The sequence below is a fragment of the Boleophthalmus pectinirostris genome, unplaced genomic scaffold (assembly GCF_026225935.1).
Source record: "Boleophthalmus pectinirostris isolate CB_2022bp ecotype Guang Dong unplaced genomic scaffold, ASM2622593v1 HiC_scaffold_2, whole genome shotgun sequence".
Classification (NCBI taxonomy): Eukaryota; Metazoa; Chordata; class Actinopteri; order Gobiiformes; family Gobiidae; genus Boleophthalmus; species Boleophthalmus pectinirostris.
Window position 1 is genome coordinate 20,053,066 of NW_026571152.1, and position 18,249 is coordinate 20,071,314.

General features: G+C 37.0%; 1 protein-coding gene across 1 annotated transcript; it reads right to left on the reverse strand.

The window, feature by feature from the left end:
• Positions 1-2,029: 2,029 nt before the first annotated feature.
• On the reverse strand, positions 2,030-13,777 carry LOC110169410 (chemokine-like protein TAFA-5). Its single transcript, XM_055155722.1, has 4 exons — positions 13,684-13,777; positions 10,772-10,921; positions 7,592-7,719; positions 2,030-2,146 (listed from the first exon to the last, which is right to left on the reverse strand). Exons 1-4 carry the CDS (start codon positions 13,775-13,777, stop codon positions 2,138-2,140), a joined length of 381 nt encoding a protein of 126 aa, XP_055011697.1. The 3' UTR covers positions 2,030-2,137.
• Between the last annotated feature and the right edge of the window lie 4,472 nt (positions 13,778-18,249).

An 18,249-nucleotide genomic window follows, 5' to 3' on the forward strand; every position in this document is an offset into this window, starting at 1 on the left:
TTCAATGCACAACTCTATAATCAAACCCCAAATCTTTGATGCCAAATTCAAATTGAAGCAACAACACATGACAAATTGTAAATGCATATTTCAGAGACAGACCCTCCTGGCTCTACTGGGTACATAGCTAAAATTAGGTCCTGTGTCCTGCAAAATGCTGTCTCCCACTCTGTCCCGGCCCGGTGGGGACAATGGGGGTGTGATGGTCGGGACAGCCCACCTCAGCCCTGTGTCACTGGGCATTCATCATCTGCAGCGGCCCTGTCTGTTCCACCTCCAGACGCTCTCCACGGGATCAGACCCTGTCCCAACTCTGTCCCAGCTCTGTCCCACAGTGGAATGGACCTTCTCCCAGTTCACCAATTGGGTTGGTCCCCTGTCATGCTGTCGGTGCCACCTCCTCTGTACTGTCTTTAACTCTGTCCCATGATGTGCTTTCATTTACATACAGTACAAAATTATACTGAAATATCATATAAATTTAGGCACTTATATTCACCTTATTCTGGAAGTTGCCGCCATCTTCATTCAGGTTTTATTATTTTGGGTGGGGATGCCAATCTTTACAAGCAAATACATTCATTACGAACTACAAAGCTGCTTTAAAGTCTAGAATTTGTGCATTTTTGACTTGTTGGTGCACATGAATATTGAGCATTTTACACATACAGTATAAATCTACATTATATCATATTTTATCAGTGAAACCTTTCCCAAATTCTCACTTTAAATGAATGGGATTCCCACTTAACCAGAAGTGCCACTACAACGAAAGTGCGATTTAGTAGCATGTAAAGGCAAAAGTGGACGGGTGCAGAATATGGTCAGTAGTTAGTGAGTTTGGTAAAATTTGTAAAATGAATACTCTAGTCCAGAACTCAACTCTTATCAGTAAGGAGGAAAATACACTGTATGGGTAACTGCATTTACTGACCTGACATGAGCCAATTTCATGTCAACATTTCAGATATCGGTTTAAAAATTACAATCCTGTGACTGAGTTAGTGTTTGAGCTAATGAGTTTGGTTTCTATATTCTATATTCATGAAATAGTGCAATTAACCTGGATTAAACACATCGTGTAAATAACATGGATCACGTCCTCATTGCATCAGGTCTTAAATATGAATTATTCAACCAGAAAATCCCTCTGCACACTGTAACACTTAGAATCACATGGCAGTACTGTACTTGTAATGTAGAGGAAAGATATGTAGGTTTATCAATTACTAATTAATAACAATAATCCCTAATGAATAAGAAAATACATTTTCTGGGTACAAAAAGTATACTTTATATTTATCACTCAGATTAATAATTTTTAAAAAGAATAAATAAGCAAAACATTAAATAGATTGGGTCCAGATTCCTGGAAATTATGCCATTTTCGCTATAGTCTTAGTCTAATGTATAGACTCACACATATTTACCATAAACCAGGTCAAAATATTTACATTGTGACAGGTGAAAGGCAAATCTTATACCATAATTTTATAAGCCTTACATCTGAATGTTTCTTTAAAAGTCATACATGTATTAATATTTTCCCCCACACTACAAAGTAAAGAGATATCATATTACTGGTAGTTATGTAAGAAATAGAATTGTTACCAGAAAAAAACTTACATGTTACATTTAGGTATATTTTTAACAAATAAAATTTGTTATCAATAAATATATTCAAACAACTTCATAATTTTGATTTGTCATATATTTTATTCTGTGAGTTTCATATCATTATGTATCACTACTGCATATAAACAGTTAATTTACAATATTACATATAAAAATACATCTCCACATTACTTTGTATAGCCTCTGATATTTTATCGCTGCAATTTAAGGTCCATGATCCTTGCTCCTTCATATTGTTTATTTATTGAACTTTTAGATCTTTAGAGTAAATTGTTTGTTTCAGTTTTCCCCTGGGGTCATCTTTGGTCTGTAGATCCATTATAGTGTTATTGTAATACATTTGTCCCACTTCTTGGTTTGCTGCTGGTTGTTCTCTTGTATTTACTGTAGTCAACCACAGGAGGCGTTAGAGCCGGTGCCTCATTGTCCATCATCACAGTTTTTTGACGCTTAATCCAGTATTCAGTATTCCAGTAGAGATTTGAATCCATGCTTGTAGCTGTCAGGAGACCTATGGAACATAAAAAGCAGAGTTAGTGGTACTGAAAATTACCTCAAGTATCTTCTTTTATTTATTGACATCATACATTATTCTAGCAATCGTTGTTTTTTCTAGTAAAGTTTTATTTGTGCATGTTTGTGTGAAGAGTGCACTGCAAGAAATGTGATTACATTGCTCTCTTGTCGAGTCTGTAGTGAAACAGACTGAGTTAAATTAAAATAGACAACTTTGGGAAAATACGCAGAATATGCAAAATCACAAAAAAAAATAAATAAAATCTGCTCTAAATATTGGCAGATCTTATCAGCCATCACTTTATCTGGATTATAAACAATCCATAGCAGCATCAGTCATGAAAACAAACAAACAAAAACAAAAAACATATTGGTCAAACTAGTTTCAACAAGTGTAAAATAATAAATAATAAAAAACTGACTTTTTTTTTTTTGAAGAGTCATAACAAGTAAAAATTTAATCCTCATCACTGAAAGGAACATCGTGTGCATATATAATTGTAAAAAATAGTGGGGTGAATAATAACTTGCACCTTTTATGATAGCACTTTATAGTTACCTACAACTGCAGCAAGAGTTCGCTTTCTAAATTTACAAAGACATTGCTTATCCAATTTGGCCTTATTGGTTTGACACAGCCCCAGCTCTCTGTCAGTGGTGCGTTTAGGGACACCTTGGAGAAATGTCCTGGTCTGACTCTGACTGTTTTGGGATTCCAGGTGTAGTTGGACCCGAACAAGCATGAATAATTCAGAGTTTAGACAGTTGAATGTGACGACTGCTACTTTCACCTGAAGACAATTACACAGCGGCTCAAATGTCCACCAGGAGAAAGTTTGACCAGGAATCTCAAAGGACTGTCCTAGAACTGCAGTCTGAGGCAGCATGAGGATAGAATAGAATAACTGAAAGAAAATCAATTTAAATGCCCTGGGTAGAGTTGCCCCATAAGCAGTTGTTGTGTCCTTGGGCAAGACATTTCACCAGTTTTAATAGCATGCGACAGTGAGTGTGGTTTGTGGTTAGAGAGCTCTTTGGCACAGATTGGTAGCTACATAATGTGTCATTGAAACAGGAGTGAATGCAGTGCTGTAAGAGGCTTTAAAGAGGAGGTATTATACTGCTATGGGGAATTATTGTTTACATTAACACATAGCATATTTAGATTGCCACGTTACCTTTTAATTCTAAATGCTATATTTGCCCAAAACAGCTCCCTTTACTACCAGTGCACTCCTCCTTCATAGTGCCAACAAGTACTGCACATCACATAAGGTTTGTGAAGTCGTATCCTGCTTTTTTATATTTACAAAAATAGCCAGTAGGAACATTATGCTTGTGGGCTGAGCTTTGGACAGGATCATACTGCTTAAAGGGACAGTTTGGAATTTTGGACATAGGACCTCATTTCCTAGTGAGTGCTGGAGATGTGCGGAGACACTTTTGTAAATATTCCATCCAGTCCTTGTATTTGCAGATGTCAATGGCCGTAGTTAGCCTGCCACTAAAAACAGTCTTACCCAATCCACAAAGCACCCGAAGCAAATCTGTTATTACGCCAGACTGTTAATGTGAATGTCTGTGTTGACAGAATAATGTTTGAAATAAAAATAACTTTGCATCGCATGAATTGTCGCATGTTGAGGGACTATTTTCTCAGCAGCAGCGGAATTTTAATTTGCTGGTAAAATAGGTGCTAGGTGATATCAGTCCGCCGCTACCGAGCTTTCTATCAGGAAATACAACGTGCTGCTGCTGCTCAGACATAAATCCTTCAAATGCAAGGATGGTTTTACTTCTCATATTATTCTATCAACACAGACATTCACATCGATAGTCTAGCGTTATAATTGTTTTGCCTCAGGTCTTTTGTGGAGTGGGTAAGACTATTTTTAGTGGCAGGATAACTATGCCCATTGACATGCACTAGCCTAGCACCAGTGACCTCTGCAAATACAAGGACTGGATGGAATATATTAAAATGTGTCTCCACACGTCTCCAACACTCTGGCTCTCTAGGAAATTAGGTCCTATGTCCAAAATTCTGGACTGTCCCTCTAGTCGTAAGGAAGGTTCAAAAAATGCTCAAGATTACTCAAAACACAGATGACATATGAAACCACTTCAGGTATATTTTTGATGAAGAAATAGTGTTATAACATGGTAGAAAGCACTTGATTTTGCATAATATGTGTTTAAAAGACACAACAAAAATCTAAGTCATTCCTACTAGTATTAAACTAATCTGAGGTGCAATTTCACAGAGAGACCACCATTCAAGACATTTATATCTATTTCTTTCAAGAATATGCAAATTATTTGGGTCCCTCATTTGTATTTAAATCCATAGCTTGCAACTGCAGAAGCAAAAAATATACAAAAGAAAATTAAAAGTTGTTCACATAAATTAATTCTCTATCAGCAATGTCATTTCATTCAACCACAAATGGAGTGAGAAAAAAGTAAATTTTACTTTACTATTTCCTCCTTCATTGTTCAACTGTCAGCCTGCTCAGACATCCTTTTCTCTCTAGACTCTGCACGTCGAGTTATAAAATATGGTGCTTGAGTACATCCTCGCTTTTGAATAAACTGCCATTGATAGGTCAGTTATGATGACATATACTGTACATTGACATTGCTACAAAATGCCTTATTTGACACTAGTCTCTTGCAACTTTCCTGGAAGTCATTGCATGGATCGACAAAGCCTGGACTTCAGTGACAATCAAAGTTGCACGGAGTTACTCACAACTGACACCGAGGATGAAGAATTCAAGATCAAGACAGAGAGTTTGGTAAACTTATGTTATGTTGTTTATCCTATAGTTATCTGAACTGTTCATACGTGACGTTAACATACTAAAAGCCTATTCAGCCTGTTGTTCTTTATTCTATTGTTATTACTATAACTTGCCTTTCAAGATGAAATTTCAGTTCCTGGTCTCTGATTTTATAAAATAAATTGTCCCCAAAAAGTGCGATTTATAGTCCGAAAAATATGGTATGTCTAATTTCACTCCAATTTGTAACAAGTGCAGGTAGAAAGTAACTATTTACCTACACAGTTAATAGCAGTGCTGAAATTATTCTAATATCAACACAAGTTGCAATGTGAATAAGGAATGTATGTGCTTGGACTAATTGTTTCACACAGGTGGCTCTAGATGTTATAAATTTCCATATTATTCTGTGTATTTGTGTAGTGCTTTGGTTGGCTCTGTCCTGAACACCTGTGCTGGGGTGTAAAACTGTCCCGTTGGGGAGCAGGCACAGTGGCAGGTGGTTCAGTACACCCCCCTTCCTGTAATTGATCCCATTGGGCCATAAGACTTAAGCAACAGCCAATCAGAGCACAGAAATAAAGTGAAGCTGCACCTGCTTCAATTTTACTTTTCAAATCAGTCATACTTCATTGACAGGTATATAAAAATAATCAATTGTGGGATTTTTTTCCCCACATATTTTGGAAAATACCAGAATCCAGTTTTCAGAACATGTTTGTATGAGACTTAAACTTGAGGAGTTTTATTTAGTTTATTTTTTTTGTTTAATAAAACCAGAATATTTTGTGGTTTACAGAGAACATTTTATTACCTAGAAAAATTGCAGGCATTATGGTTTGATGATTGGAACAATTGAAATAGCAATTTTGATTTGATTATGATTCATTGTCCAAAAAAGTGTCTAAAATAACATGACTACCTTTACCTTTTCAATTTTTTGCATAAATGTTTTAAATATGTCAAGTGTTGGTTTGAGCAATGTGTTGTTGTTGTTGTTGTTGTTGTTGTTTTGTTTGTTTGTTTGTTTGTATATTTTTTTGTCTTTTCAAATGTTGAAACTACTTATTGTAAGTGTTTGAGAGAGGGAATTCAACTGTTCTATAACATTTATGCATTTTGTCTAATATACAATAATCAAAAGTAACCTGATTTTAAAGGTCCTACATTATGCAAACTGGACTCTTGTGAGGTTTAAGCCATGTTAGAACATTATTACTGCCTCAAAATCATACCTGGAGCTGATTCATTGACACATGTTTGAGTAACCATTTATTATTAGTCTGTTTTCATCTCCAGAGCTCAAAATGCTCTGTTCCACCTTGTGATGTCATGAAGCAATAATTTTCACATGAACAGCTACAGTTTACCTATAGTTCAGCAGAGATGGGCAATTCCAGGGCAGAAGCTTAAAATGATTCTAGTGAAGGTGTATGGAGCATGAAAAAACTGTGAAGCACTTTCTGTATTACCACATGACATCACAAGGTGGAACAGAGAGTTTTCTGTTTGAGAGAAGAACTAAATATTGTGTGTTAAATCTGTGTGAATACAACAAAACACAACTCCGGGTGTGTTTGTGATGAGGAATCAACATTAGAAAACAGAACAGAAAACAACGTAACATGGGCCCTTTAAGTTTCTATTTGTGTGTCATCTTAACCCCTGAAGTTTTTCTCCCAATAGCGATTCCTTTTTCTCCTTCTCGCTCAGCTCCTGCATTCCATCACTCGGGGCTGTTTTGCATAGCTTTACATTGACAAATAGGAAAACAGGAGAACAAATCACTGCTGGTTCAATTTCAGAGCAAGGCGCCGGTGTTGTCCTTGGAGACGGTCAGGGACAAACTCGTAGCTCTGAGGTACAAGCGAGTGGATGTAAATACACAGGAACATTTGGGAAATAGCTTTAGAATGCTTGGATTGTGGTACTTTGTTTTCTGGTCAGGAGGGGAGAGTAGGCGTGATTTCAGGCTTTCATTAAGATCTGAGGAATTTATACTTTTGTATTATTTTACTTTAGAGCTACAATGAGATATGTGTTTGTGGGTGTTTTTTTGGAGAGTGGGGTGAGAGTGAATCTTTTTAAAGGTGTAGCTTTTCTGGTGGAGGGTCCTAAATGTAATCGCTTTGCCTGGAATGTTCCACAGAATGCCATTAATTATCTGTAAATATCTGTGAGAAGACAAATAGATGATGCAACCAGGACAAGTTAGATCTGTGGAGAGGCAAGCCTGCTCACAGTAAGAGTATACTGTATGTTCCCTGTTATCCTGTCTCAGTATATTTTAATAAATTATTTAACATTTATTTCATACTTTGTCATATTGTCAAATTGTGTAATACATAATAAAACACACAGCTATGTGCATATCTATATCAAGTATCTGCTTAGTCACCTGGTCAATTAAATTTGTTGATAAATTATATTTAATTGTTTTAACCAATGCAACAGCAACTTGATAAAACCATGAATAACTATTGCTTTCTATTTATGGTCCACTGTGCACCTTTTTTTTTACACAGAGTCTGTCAAATGTTATTGCTTGCCTCTTTATATAAAAAATTCAATTCCATACTGTGAAACATTCCAACAAAAGACCTTTACGCAAATAACTGCCCTTTAAAGCAAGTGTTTTGGTGCATTTTGCCTCTCACCGTGGTGGTCTTGACCCGTCCTCCAGGCTGAGTACAGGTCCAGCCTGAGTTGTTGAACAGGAGACCACAGTCCTCATGGTCCAGACAGGGAGACATGTCACACCACTGCCGAGTCCGCACGATCCGCACTGAGGGAATTATGGGAGAGGAGGTTAGAATCAGATGATGGGACAAAATGTTATTAAGTATAGAGGGTGGATATGAGCCAAGGGTGTGAATATTACATAAGTAGTTATAGTTGTGTAGTAAAGTCTTTTTCTGCGTTGCAAGATTATTCTGGATTAATTAAATCCAAATTGCAATGTCACTAGATACAATTATAGCAATTATTTAGGCCAGTGGGTAGAAACATTTTCACACCAAGTACCACCACCTAAGAAAATATTTTGGCTTTCAATTTAGTACCATCTATAACATGACTACAACAAGGCTAAATGAATACTAAATCAGGTCTAAAACAAGACCACTAACTACTAAATTATGTTCATACGAGAACTGAAGAGAAGTCTGTGTACCATCAAAACAAGCTCATATACCACAGTTTGAGAAAGACCTGTCTCTCCATGGGTCAGTATTATGAATAAAATATACTAGAAAGTTTAGATGTCTACAATCATCTTATGAAATACAGGGTTGTTTTAGTTTGGCAGTTCATATTTCAGTCTTCTTTCAAATGTTAATGCTACTGGACACATTTAAACAGTTAATTGTGAGTCCAATCTTGATTTTCAAACATATGTCACAAATGTAATTGATTTTATTTATTTTATTTTTTTAGGTTAGAATTTTCAATAACATTCAGTTCTACTTTTAGAGTTCCACATGAGTCTGTAGTGAAATTACTTATGGTTAAGGCTTTACGGTCTTCATGGTCAGAACTTGACCTAGTTGGTTAACACAGAGTTTAGAGATGGTTTGATCCAGATTTAGGTCTATAGTAGCGTACTTTTAGATCTGGTTTCGTCAAGGATCAGTCCTGGCCTTGTGTACTATAATGTTATTTTGAGAGGCAAATATGGTAGGTTGCACTCGCTGTGAAAAGTTGACTGTAAAAAGCATCAGTTTATGTAATATTTACAGCTTGACAAAAAAAAAAATTAAATACAATTGAAACATCTGGTTGCTAGATTAGAACAATCAGGAACTTAAACTATAATATTTATGCATGCATTTTTAAAGTACTTATTAGTTGTCTTTCTCATGCATCACAAATGTTAATTTAAGCACTGTATTTTAGCACATTATTACAAGTGCCAATAAATCTATACTTGTGTTGTTTTTCTCACTCTTTCCTGACCTCATGCACTGTTTTCCTCCCACACACTAATTATAGCCATGTTTTCCTTCCAAATCTGTAAAGCCTGCATGTTTTCCCTTGGCACCAAATTCCCAAATGATCCTCAGCAACTGTTACACAAAGGTCAAAGTTCAGCATCTGATTATTGTGTTGTAACAAACTCAATAAAAAAGCTGTTGTAAATGGAGCAACATCTGTCAGGTTTTAGGCCTATTTTCATCAGAGCAAAAATTGGAAAAAACAAATTGAGTAATCCCACATTTAATTGTACCTGTAGGAAAATTTGCATTTGACCCATCCTTCAGTGCAGAAGTGGGTGTCACAGCGTCTGAGGACCATCTCCAGATCTTGAGATATTCGCTTAGTCAGGATTAGCTGGAGGAGTTTCATTCTTTTTTGCTTTGAGAATTTTGAGGCTAGGGATAGAAATTTGGACACAACTCTGCCTTACATATTTACATATCACTTTAGTTCTAGCTACTAGAGTCTAGTTGGATGATTAGCCTAAAGTGAGATTAAACACCTAAACTCCGCTCCACTGCTGGAAATTGCAGGGGCCACTGAATGTGGCACAAACTTAGATTTAGGCATTTTGTTATTAGAAAGCTGCAAAGCTGCTTCCTATTTGCCAAAGTTGCCAAAAATAACTAGAAACAGTAAATAATGCTATTAAAGAAAACCATATACACACTTTAGTGGCAAAAAAGTGGGTTTAGTGTTTAGTTCCACTTTGAGCATAAGATTATAAGATTGTAAAGTTTGAATCTAAAATGTGTAATTCTTCTCTCTCCACATCTGTTTGTTTTGCCTGGTCTCGTGGGCTCTCTTGGGACTCGCTGCCTCTCGCTCTCATCTCTATGATGAATGCAACGATTACAAGATGGCCGCCGCTGGTCGTGGATAAATGGGGCGTGCTGAGCGGTCGATCTGTGGACGCGGCGTGATACATCAGAGCTCGCAGGTGTGCTCCGCTCCTGCTTCAGATTAATACAGTGACGCTTCGTTAATGTGGACGACTCTTTTCTAAATTTAACGGCTCACCAAAAAACTGGAAATGCCGCCATCTATCCTCAAATCTGACTGGGCGATGAGGTGCAGGTGAGAGGGTTTAAATGAGACCAAAGAGAAAGAGCTGTGCAAGATTAATGCTATGTTTTTGTTTAATAGCAAAAATTCTGTAACTAAAACATTTGTCCAGTTGACAGAATACAATTTTTCTGTTGCTGTGGATCATACATGAATGACTGAGAGATTATGCAAACATTTTTGTTTAATAAGAAGTTATGAAACAAGTTATATGGAGTTATGAAACTTTAACTTTTTAAACTTCAGATTTATGACTATCAGTACAAAAATATATTACAAAATATTAATGTTAAGTCAGTTTAACAGGTTTTCCTTAATTACTTTTGACTTATGTTCATTTATGTTTTAGCATATGTATTGTATGACAGCGATTATACCAAAACACAATATGTGAACTTGAATGTTATATATATAATTTGGTTACACTTCCACTTACTCAAGTAGCTTTAATTCATGATGAACAAATAGTTTATTAAAAAAAAGATTCAGGCTTAGTAAATACTTGATTAAGGAGTTAGGGTAACAGCTACTAAACCAAAATCATTCTTAATAAACTATATTTTTCATTATACTTTATTAAGGCCAATTAGGTGTAGTTATTATGAAGTGTTATCTATAATTGTCCCTATTATTACAGATATACCTGCATCCTATAGTGCCAAATATTTTGAAGTACAATTCCTCAAGAAGCAACACTTACATATACAGTAACTTTTCATTTGTATTTTCTCTATAGGTTTTGTGGTTCCCTTTGAATCTGCTTAACCAAACACACTGTCACTCTGCAGGTCTCTCACCGTCCACACAGGCGGGCTGGGCTCTGGTGGTCCCGGCGATCTGCCCCCTCCTGCAGGCACAGCGGGCAGTCTGCCGGGCGATTGTGGTCCTCGGCTGACTGCTGTCCCGGTCCAGAGTCACCACCTCACAAGAACCCGCCGACAGCTGACCTATGGGACACATGTGAAGGTAGTCTTACAATCGCCCTTATGTAATAGATCAATCAATCAGTATTTCATCATTGCACTGTTTTACTTGTACGATTACATTTATATAATTTTGCCTTATTTGACATCAGTCTCTTATTTTTTACTGTAACCTATTTTTGCCCATTGTTATTTTATTATATTGTGATATGTGAGCAATTGTGTTAAAATTATTTTCCTTGTGTATCAATAAAGTTTGTGCAATGTAAAAATGCAATATACAAGTAGGCCTGCCACGATAATTACTATATCGACTTATCTTTCAATATATGAAAGCTGGAACAATATATTTTGGGACTCAGTTTTTATTGTGTTTACAATTTTTTTGCAAAAATTGGGAGACTTTTGTTATTTTTCTTGTAATGCAAAAAGATTTGAGCTATAGAGGGCTAAAAAAAGTCACTTCTATGGCTAATTATTCCATCATTCTGCTATTTATCTGTTGCAGCTCATGTCTTTTAATGATACTGTCTATTTAAATATGTTTTCTTCTTCTTTCATTATCGTAAATAGTCAGTGGCACAAAATAGTTTCAATATTATCATTAATCGCAATATATCTCTGTAGCAATTTGTTATCATGACAGGCCTATATACAAGCAAAGAAAAAGTTATAAAATTGAAAAACAAAAGAGTTGAAACTAGGCCTGGATATTTACTTGAGGCCAGAACACTATGCATGCATCTAAATGTAAAGTGTAAGTAAAGGTGGTGGTTGGAGTAACTGATGGTGCGTTCTGGCAGCCCTGCTTCTGTCAGTCTACCCCAGGGCTGCTGTGGCTACAGAAGTTACCACCAGATATGAAGAGAATGAATGATGCAATAGAGTGCCTTTGCATATCCATACAGCTCTGAATAAACTGAAAGCATTATTATTACAACAGAGGCAATTTTCATTTTGTAACAGTTTACCGAGAGCAATAATTTTCAAGCACAGATATAGAATGGGCCTACATCCATCTCCACACATAATAAAAACAAACAGCTAGTGTATGTATTGTATTATGTAATGTATTTATTTATTTATTGTGTAATGTATTTATTTATTTATTTATTTTTAGATACAATTAAAATCAGCAGGCCAGAATGCTCGATCTCGTCTGATCTTACGAGATCACTATAAATATCAGATGCTGTAGTGGGATGGCAATATTTCAGTGCATACTGCAATTGTGTCCTTGGGCAAAACACTTCACCCAATCTGCCTCCAAGTGCACTGGTGAATGAGAGTGTGTTTGTGAGAATGAAAGTGGGACACTGGAAATGAGCCCAGTGCTGATATCCAGCATGTTTACAGCATGTATAGCATGTAGTCAGAGTTTATTACCATGCACTGTTCTGACCATATATATATATATATATATGCCATTGTAATTAACAATTAAAAATATTATGTATTTTGAATGGTCAACCACGAGTCAAAATGGCACAGGAAGCTGAACCCCATGAACTGGGAATTCCCCGCCTTAAACAAAAATATATGTAACATTCAACAATTGTGGATATTGTGTTTGGTTAATCTCTTTCAAATGCCAATCATCTGAAATTTAAAAATCAAACTCTATAATCTCCTACATGCAATGTCACTTTTGTTGCCTGTTAATCTAAAGAGTTGATCTGAAGCTGGAGATAAAATTCAGGTCTGAGTTTGTCGTCATGGAAACACAGGACACACCCCTTGAATACTAATGAGGTGCTTCAATGGAGCTTTGGAAATCCTGCCGCTCGCACATCTGAGATTTTTAAAAGAGTTTACAGGAATAAGAGGGGCCACTGGGGTCAAGGCCCGGTCCAAGATCTGTGCAGCACTTCAACAGCTTTGTTATTTATTCTGGACAATCTAAAACACATCTATTTCCCATGTTTCTCTAGACTCTGCATGGGATTTGTAGGCAATTTATTGTATTGTCTACTGGTTTAATTCTTCAGTTCTAAATAAAAAAAACAAAAAAATAAAACGTAAATAAAATAAATAAATGTTCCAACTTGTTTATCAATGTTGATAAACATGTTGAGAGCCAGGCGGCTATGTAATAAAAAGCTTTTATTGCATAAGCTTAGTTGCAAGTGTAGATTCAAAACGATTACAATTTCAACCCGCTGGGACTTATGCATCTTTTTACACAGACAAACCAAAATCTGCATGTCTAACTATACATTTTATATACAAAACTATACAAAAATAAAGCCTACTGTGGAATAAATGTGTTGACTAGCTGGCTAGCTGGAATGAACCACGACCTCAGAACAGTATCTCACTGCATTTGGTCCCCAAAGAGTTCAACCAGGTCCTTTAGAGGTTCAGTGCCACGTTTGAGTTGATACAGAAATTTGTGTTCTGTGCAGCAGGTTACAAACTTTCTGCAAGAAAAATGTACTAATGAGGACGAATAGGTCTATGTTTTTGTATGTATAATATATATGTCTAAGTTTAACCTATGTTCTCTATACCTGTTTTAGTTGTAAAAGGCCAATTACAGGAGCATACTGTCCATGAAGTGTCCATGCAAAGTTGGCAATGATATAGCAGGAAAAAAATAAAGAAAAAAATAAATAAAATCTCATATCAGTAGTCATAGCAAACCCCCTTGATGCAAACCCAAATCTTTGGGCAACAACTGTGGGCTAATAGCTTTAATAAAATAAAATGTTTCCATGCGTAAAAGTAGTGGTAGAATATGACCACGTGTAGCCAAAATTAAACATTGGCACTCGCCTGTAGCCTACCTTCTCTGAGCATGTGGTTGTGCAGCAGCAGCAGGAGCAGCAGCGCACAGACCGCCGCGGCAGTCAGACCCCACAGCGGCCGGACACACTGCATCAGGACCCGCCACGACCTGCGCTCTCCTCGGCTACAAGTCCCACTCACTGCGCCCGGGATGGAGCTGGTGGAAGGTGATACACATGCAACATCTCCCGATAAAACTCCCCCCAAACTCAACTAAAACTTATAAAAATCCCCAAACTATCTTCTCCAGCTTTAAGTCTCCGTTCCGTGGTCACAGTTCTCTGCGTCTCGGATCCATCGCGACTCCACTGTTGCGCGCAAATCCGTTCAAACGAGGTCGAAGTGACACCGGCCAGAGCTGGGGCTGCTGTCCGGGCATGGTGCAGCTTAGGCCGGCTGGATGGTCTCTCTGTGGCCGCTGACAGCTGCTGGAGGAGACGGAGGAGGAGAGAAAGTTGTTGTCTCCTCCAGTGAAGCGCAGTGAATGTACAGAGTATTCACTAGACTGGCTTGGCGTTTCAGTCTGTCTCTCTTCTCTTGACGCTCTCTCTCTCTTTGCGTAAAACCAACGTGAGTTTAGAGACACACATACCATATGGAGTGACTGACTATAGGGATTGGCTAATAAATTACATATCAGCTCAAAGATTTGAATTATGGATATCCAAGTGTTTTTCAAAATGTTACAGTAACTTCGTCCAGTCGTGGTTGCAACAGTTAATGAGTTTCTGGATAGACGCACGTCAGTAAGGTCTAAATGTGTTAAAATTATTCTGTTTTTTTATTTTCAAGATTTTCCGTCCCAAAGACAGGACAGCTCAAGTGTGAAGTGAGGAGAGAGTGGGGAAAGACATTCGAAAGATGGTCACAGCTGGAGGCAAACCTATGGAGAGGATACCAGATTAAACCACTGCACAATTCTGATCTATTTTTATGTGTTTCTCACAACAAGATAGCTGTGGGTTTAGGTGCTGGAAATTGGTTCATATCCCAGGAGAATTTATGTAAAAAGAGAGACATCAATTTCCTTTATAAAATATAGAAAACAAACGTGTTAAAATGTTTCCAACAACTGCACACACCTGCAAATCCTGGCTATCGTTTGAGCTAGTCCAGGTTTAGCTCCAGGTTTAAGCCCTGGCAGTTTAGTTTTAATTGTGATATGGTGTGTGGGCAAATGTGAATGTACCTCCTGATTCTCTATGATGAAACAAACCCCCAAAACCCATAGGAAGTAGCAGTATACAGAGGAGTATCCAAACATTGTACTTAGGGTTATGGTTACTTCAGAATAATGTTACTCAATACAAATACAAAGTTGTCCAAGTCCAAGAAATTACTCAAGTATCTGGGGAAGCTTCTACTATGTAATCAAAAGGACAAACCCTTAAAGGATGCAAAATCAGCTACCTTCAAAGTATAAACCAAAATGAGAAAACCTATCTGAAGGGGCAGTGCAGGAAACATAACGTTCAAATCATTTAATATTGTCAACATAAAAATTACTCACTTGCAGACTTACTCCCAGCGGGAAGACACAAGAGTACTGTTTCAAACATGAAAGTAGGAGTAAAAGTATACTGTCTGAAAAGTATACTCTATCACACTTTTGCAAATCAATGTAACTCAATTAATGTCAATGAGTACTACCCACCTCTGATGTCCCGCTCAAAAACATGCTGTCTCAATTACAGTCTGTAATTTTCTCAATTGGGGCCAATAAAACTGAGCTAAGCCACTGGTCAATTTTAATTAACCACAATAACACAAGATAAAGTGGCCGGTCTTCTTTTACAACCAGAAAACCAATAGTAATTTTAGTGCATAATCCTGGGTTGTTTATTTTAGGTCAGCTGTATTGGAAGGGGAGTATATTTTAGTCAGAGCATCCTAAACTTTTATGAGACCACCGGTGAATTTAATTTTGGCTGTCCATCTTTTCCTTACTGTGAATCCAATACTATTGACGAGTGAATGTTTAAAGCACAAATTTAAAATAAACACGCTGTAAATTATGTCAGAAGTGCTCATTTAGCAAGTTTTGGGCTTTTACAAGGCTTTCATATTTCTCTGAGGAATTATCCCCCCACACACATTTCATTGATTCAGTATTGTCAATGTATCTGGGCAAGACATTTAAAATAATAGACACATTTTGGTTAGAAAAAAAGATACATGAACTTTTCAGAGCAGAGTTTGCATGTTCTGCCTGAGTTTCTCTCTCGATAGCATAACTCCGCTAAGATATTAGTCTGTTTACAGCCCCAAAGCTCAAAATGCTCAACTCTGTCATATCATGTAGTGGGAATTTTCAAGTTAACAGGGTCCAGGGTTAAAATCATCCACATTCTAGTGAAGATGTACGGAGTTTAAAAACACAGTGGAGCACTTCATGTATTACTACATGACATCACAAGCTGGAACAGAGTGTTTTCTGTTAGAGAGATGACCTCCGTCTAAATATGCAGGACTTGTGTGTTAAACATGTGAATGAAACAAAACACAACTCCAGGTATATTTTTAATGAGGAAACATTATAATATAGATCAGAAAATAACTTTAATTGTGTTTAATTGTGCAGCCCCAATGGAACAAGTCATGAGTCAAATAACTTTTTGACTTTTCCATTTATAATTTTGACCATGATCATTCCAGCCTCCTCTTCTCACCTTGACCGACGTTGATAATAACTCAATATCTCTGTTGTTTCTGTTGAACTGTGTGAATGCCCAAACCTCCCCTGGACCCATCAAACTTAAGTCCCCACTGCTTTTGTCCTGCCAGTGTGTTTGCGTCCGTGTCTCTGCAGCCCAGACTCTTGATGGAGGAAGATGGAAATATAATCGATGAGAAAGAACCACAATAATAAAATGTTGTGTTTGGACCAAAGAGAGGTGCCCAGGTTTCGTGTGACATTTAAGGACAGCAGATGGACAGGAGGAGAGGGCTGGTGTAAGAGTGTCTAGATGTTATAGTCTACCTCAGACCTCTTCAATTCAAAATGATGGATGGGGTGAGCAGAGCTGTCACAGTGCAACAATTTGTAAACAGAATGAAGAATCTAAAATCCAGTCTACTAAGAGTCTAAAATCTACACCCTGCTTTTTTCATGAAGATGTTATTGTGTTCCCTATAATTTTCCAGAGTATAGCATAAATGTGTCTGTCTTATTTTTATTCAAGTACAAGTGTTTTATTGATCAAAATACCCAGAAAAACATGCATTCATGAAATGGCTTGAAACTTGGCTGCAGGTGTGACTTGCTCGCCTCTGTGGAGATAGATAATTCAATGCCCTGCTGTGGAACATTCCAGGCAAAGCAATAAAATCTCCATGGTGACAAGCAGTTTCCTCCAGAAAAGTTATATAGTGCACTTTCAAATTATGAATTTCAAAAGGTTTTACAAAAATTAATCACATTGTCATTCCACTTCCAGAATTTAAATAGTTTCTTATTTAAAAAAAAAAAGTGTGTGGCTAGCCCCCTGTTTCTGGAGTCCGTATGAGAGTGGGCACAACAAAATGAAGTAAAACATTGCTTGCCACTGACCACTCATCTGTCTTAAAAGATAGGCTCACTACAGTTCACCTCACTTGACCTTTTGACCCCTGCATAGATGAGACTCTTCGGTTCATTTGGTTTGTTGTACAGCGCACTTCCTCAGAGGTCAAAGGTTAACAGAATGAATTGTTTAATGATCAGCGTCAGTTCATGGGACACTGGTCACTGATTGGGTGAGTGTCTCCAAAGGCTAATTAGCAACAACAGCAACTTTTTAATGACCTGCTTTTTAACACTCCACTCTCTGGATCCTTGGGCACTGCAGTGAGTAGATAACCATGTCAAGTGATCAGGTAAAGTGGGTGAAAAACTACCTATTTTCTATTATTATCTTTTTTTAACATATGACAATTGCTCCTTTGAGTTTCATGACAAGAAATTCAGTTAGGCCTATAGTTTGATGATATATTAGCTACAAAGGATGGGGAAAAATGCTATTTTCTAGCCACAAATTTGTATTTGAGTTTCACAAATCAGCAGGCTTTCTGTATAATGCCTATTTGTTCATTAAAACCTAAAACTCAGGATGTTGCCTTTATCAAAATGCCAAGTATATAACATTATCCCCAATTAAATAAACAAATCATGTAAAATAAAATTATCAAAACTGGACTCACTTTTGTAGGCTCTAAGGGAATAGTCAATTTCCAATCATTATATGTATTTTGTGATATTCTGTGGTTAATCCCAATTTCTCTATTAAAATTGCATTTTGTTCCATTTTTTCCTCCAGTTGCCTCCATTTCGAAATTTGGGTCTATATGATTAGGTCTATACTCTTTTACAATAATTTACCAAAAAACTTTTACCAAATATTGGCGTCCCTTATTGCTAAAATGCATACGTAGCCTACTGGTTTGTATTTGTGTGAAAACAGCGCCCTCTGTTGATAGCAGTGAGATATTGAACGAGTTACCACGTTTACAACCCTAAATGTATTTTGGGGTAACTATTCGCATGCCTTTCTATGTCTGACTAGATGGTGTTTTTGAAAGATGATTAT

Excerpts from the sequence above, each read along its gene's own strand:
- LOC110169410 (XM_055155722.1), bottom strand. The coding sequence starts at position 13,777 with ATGCAGTGTGTCCGGCCGCTGTGGGGTCTGACTGCCGCGGCGGTCTGT. Across the intron at positions 10,922-13,683 it reads CAACCACATGCTCAGAGAAG|GTCAGCTGTCGGCGGGTTCT; the intron begins GTAGGCTACAGG and ends TGTGTCCCATAG. Across the intron at positions 7,720-10,771 it reads CCAGCCCGCCTGTGTGGACG|TGCGGATCGTGCGGACTCGG; the intron begins GTGAGAGACCTG and ends TAATTCCCTCAG.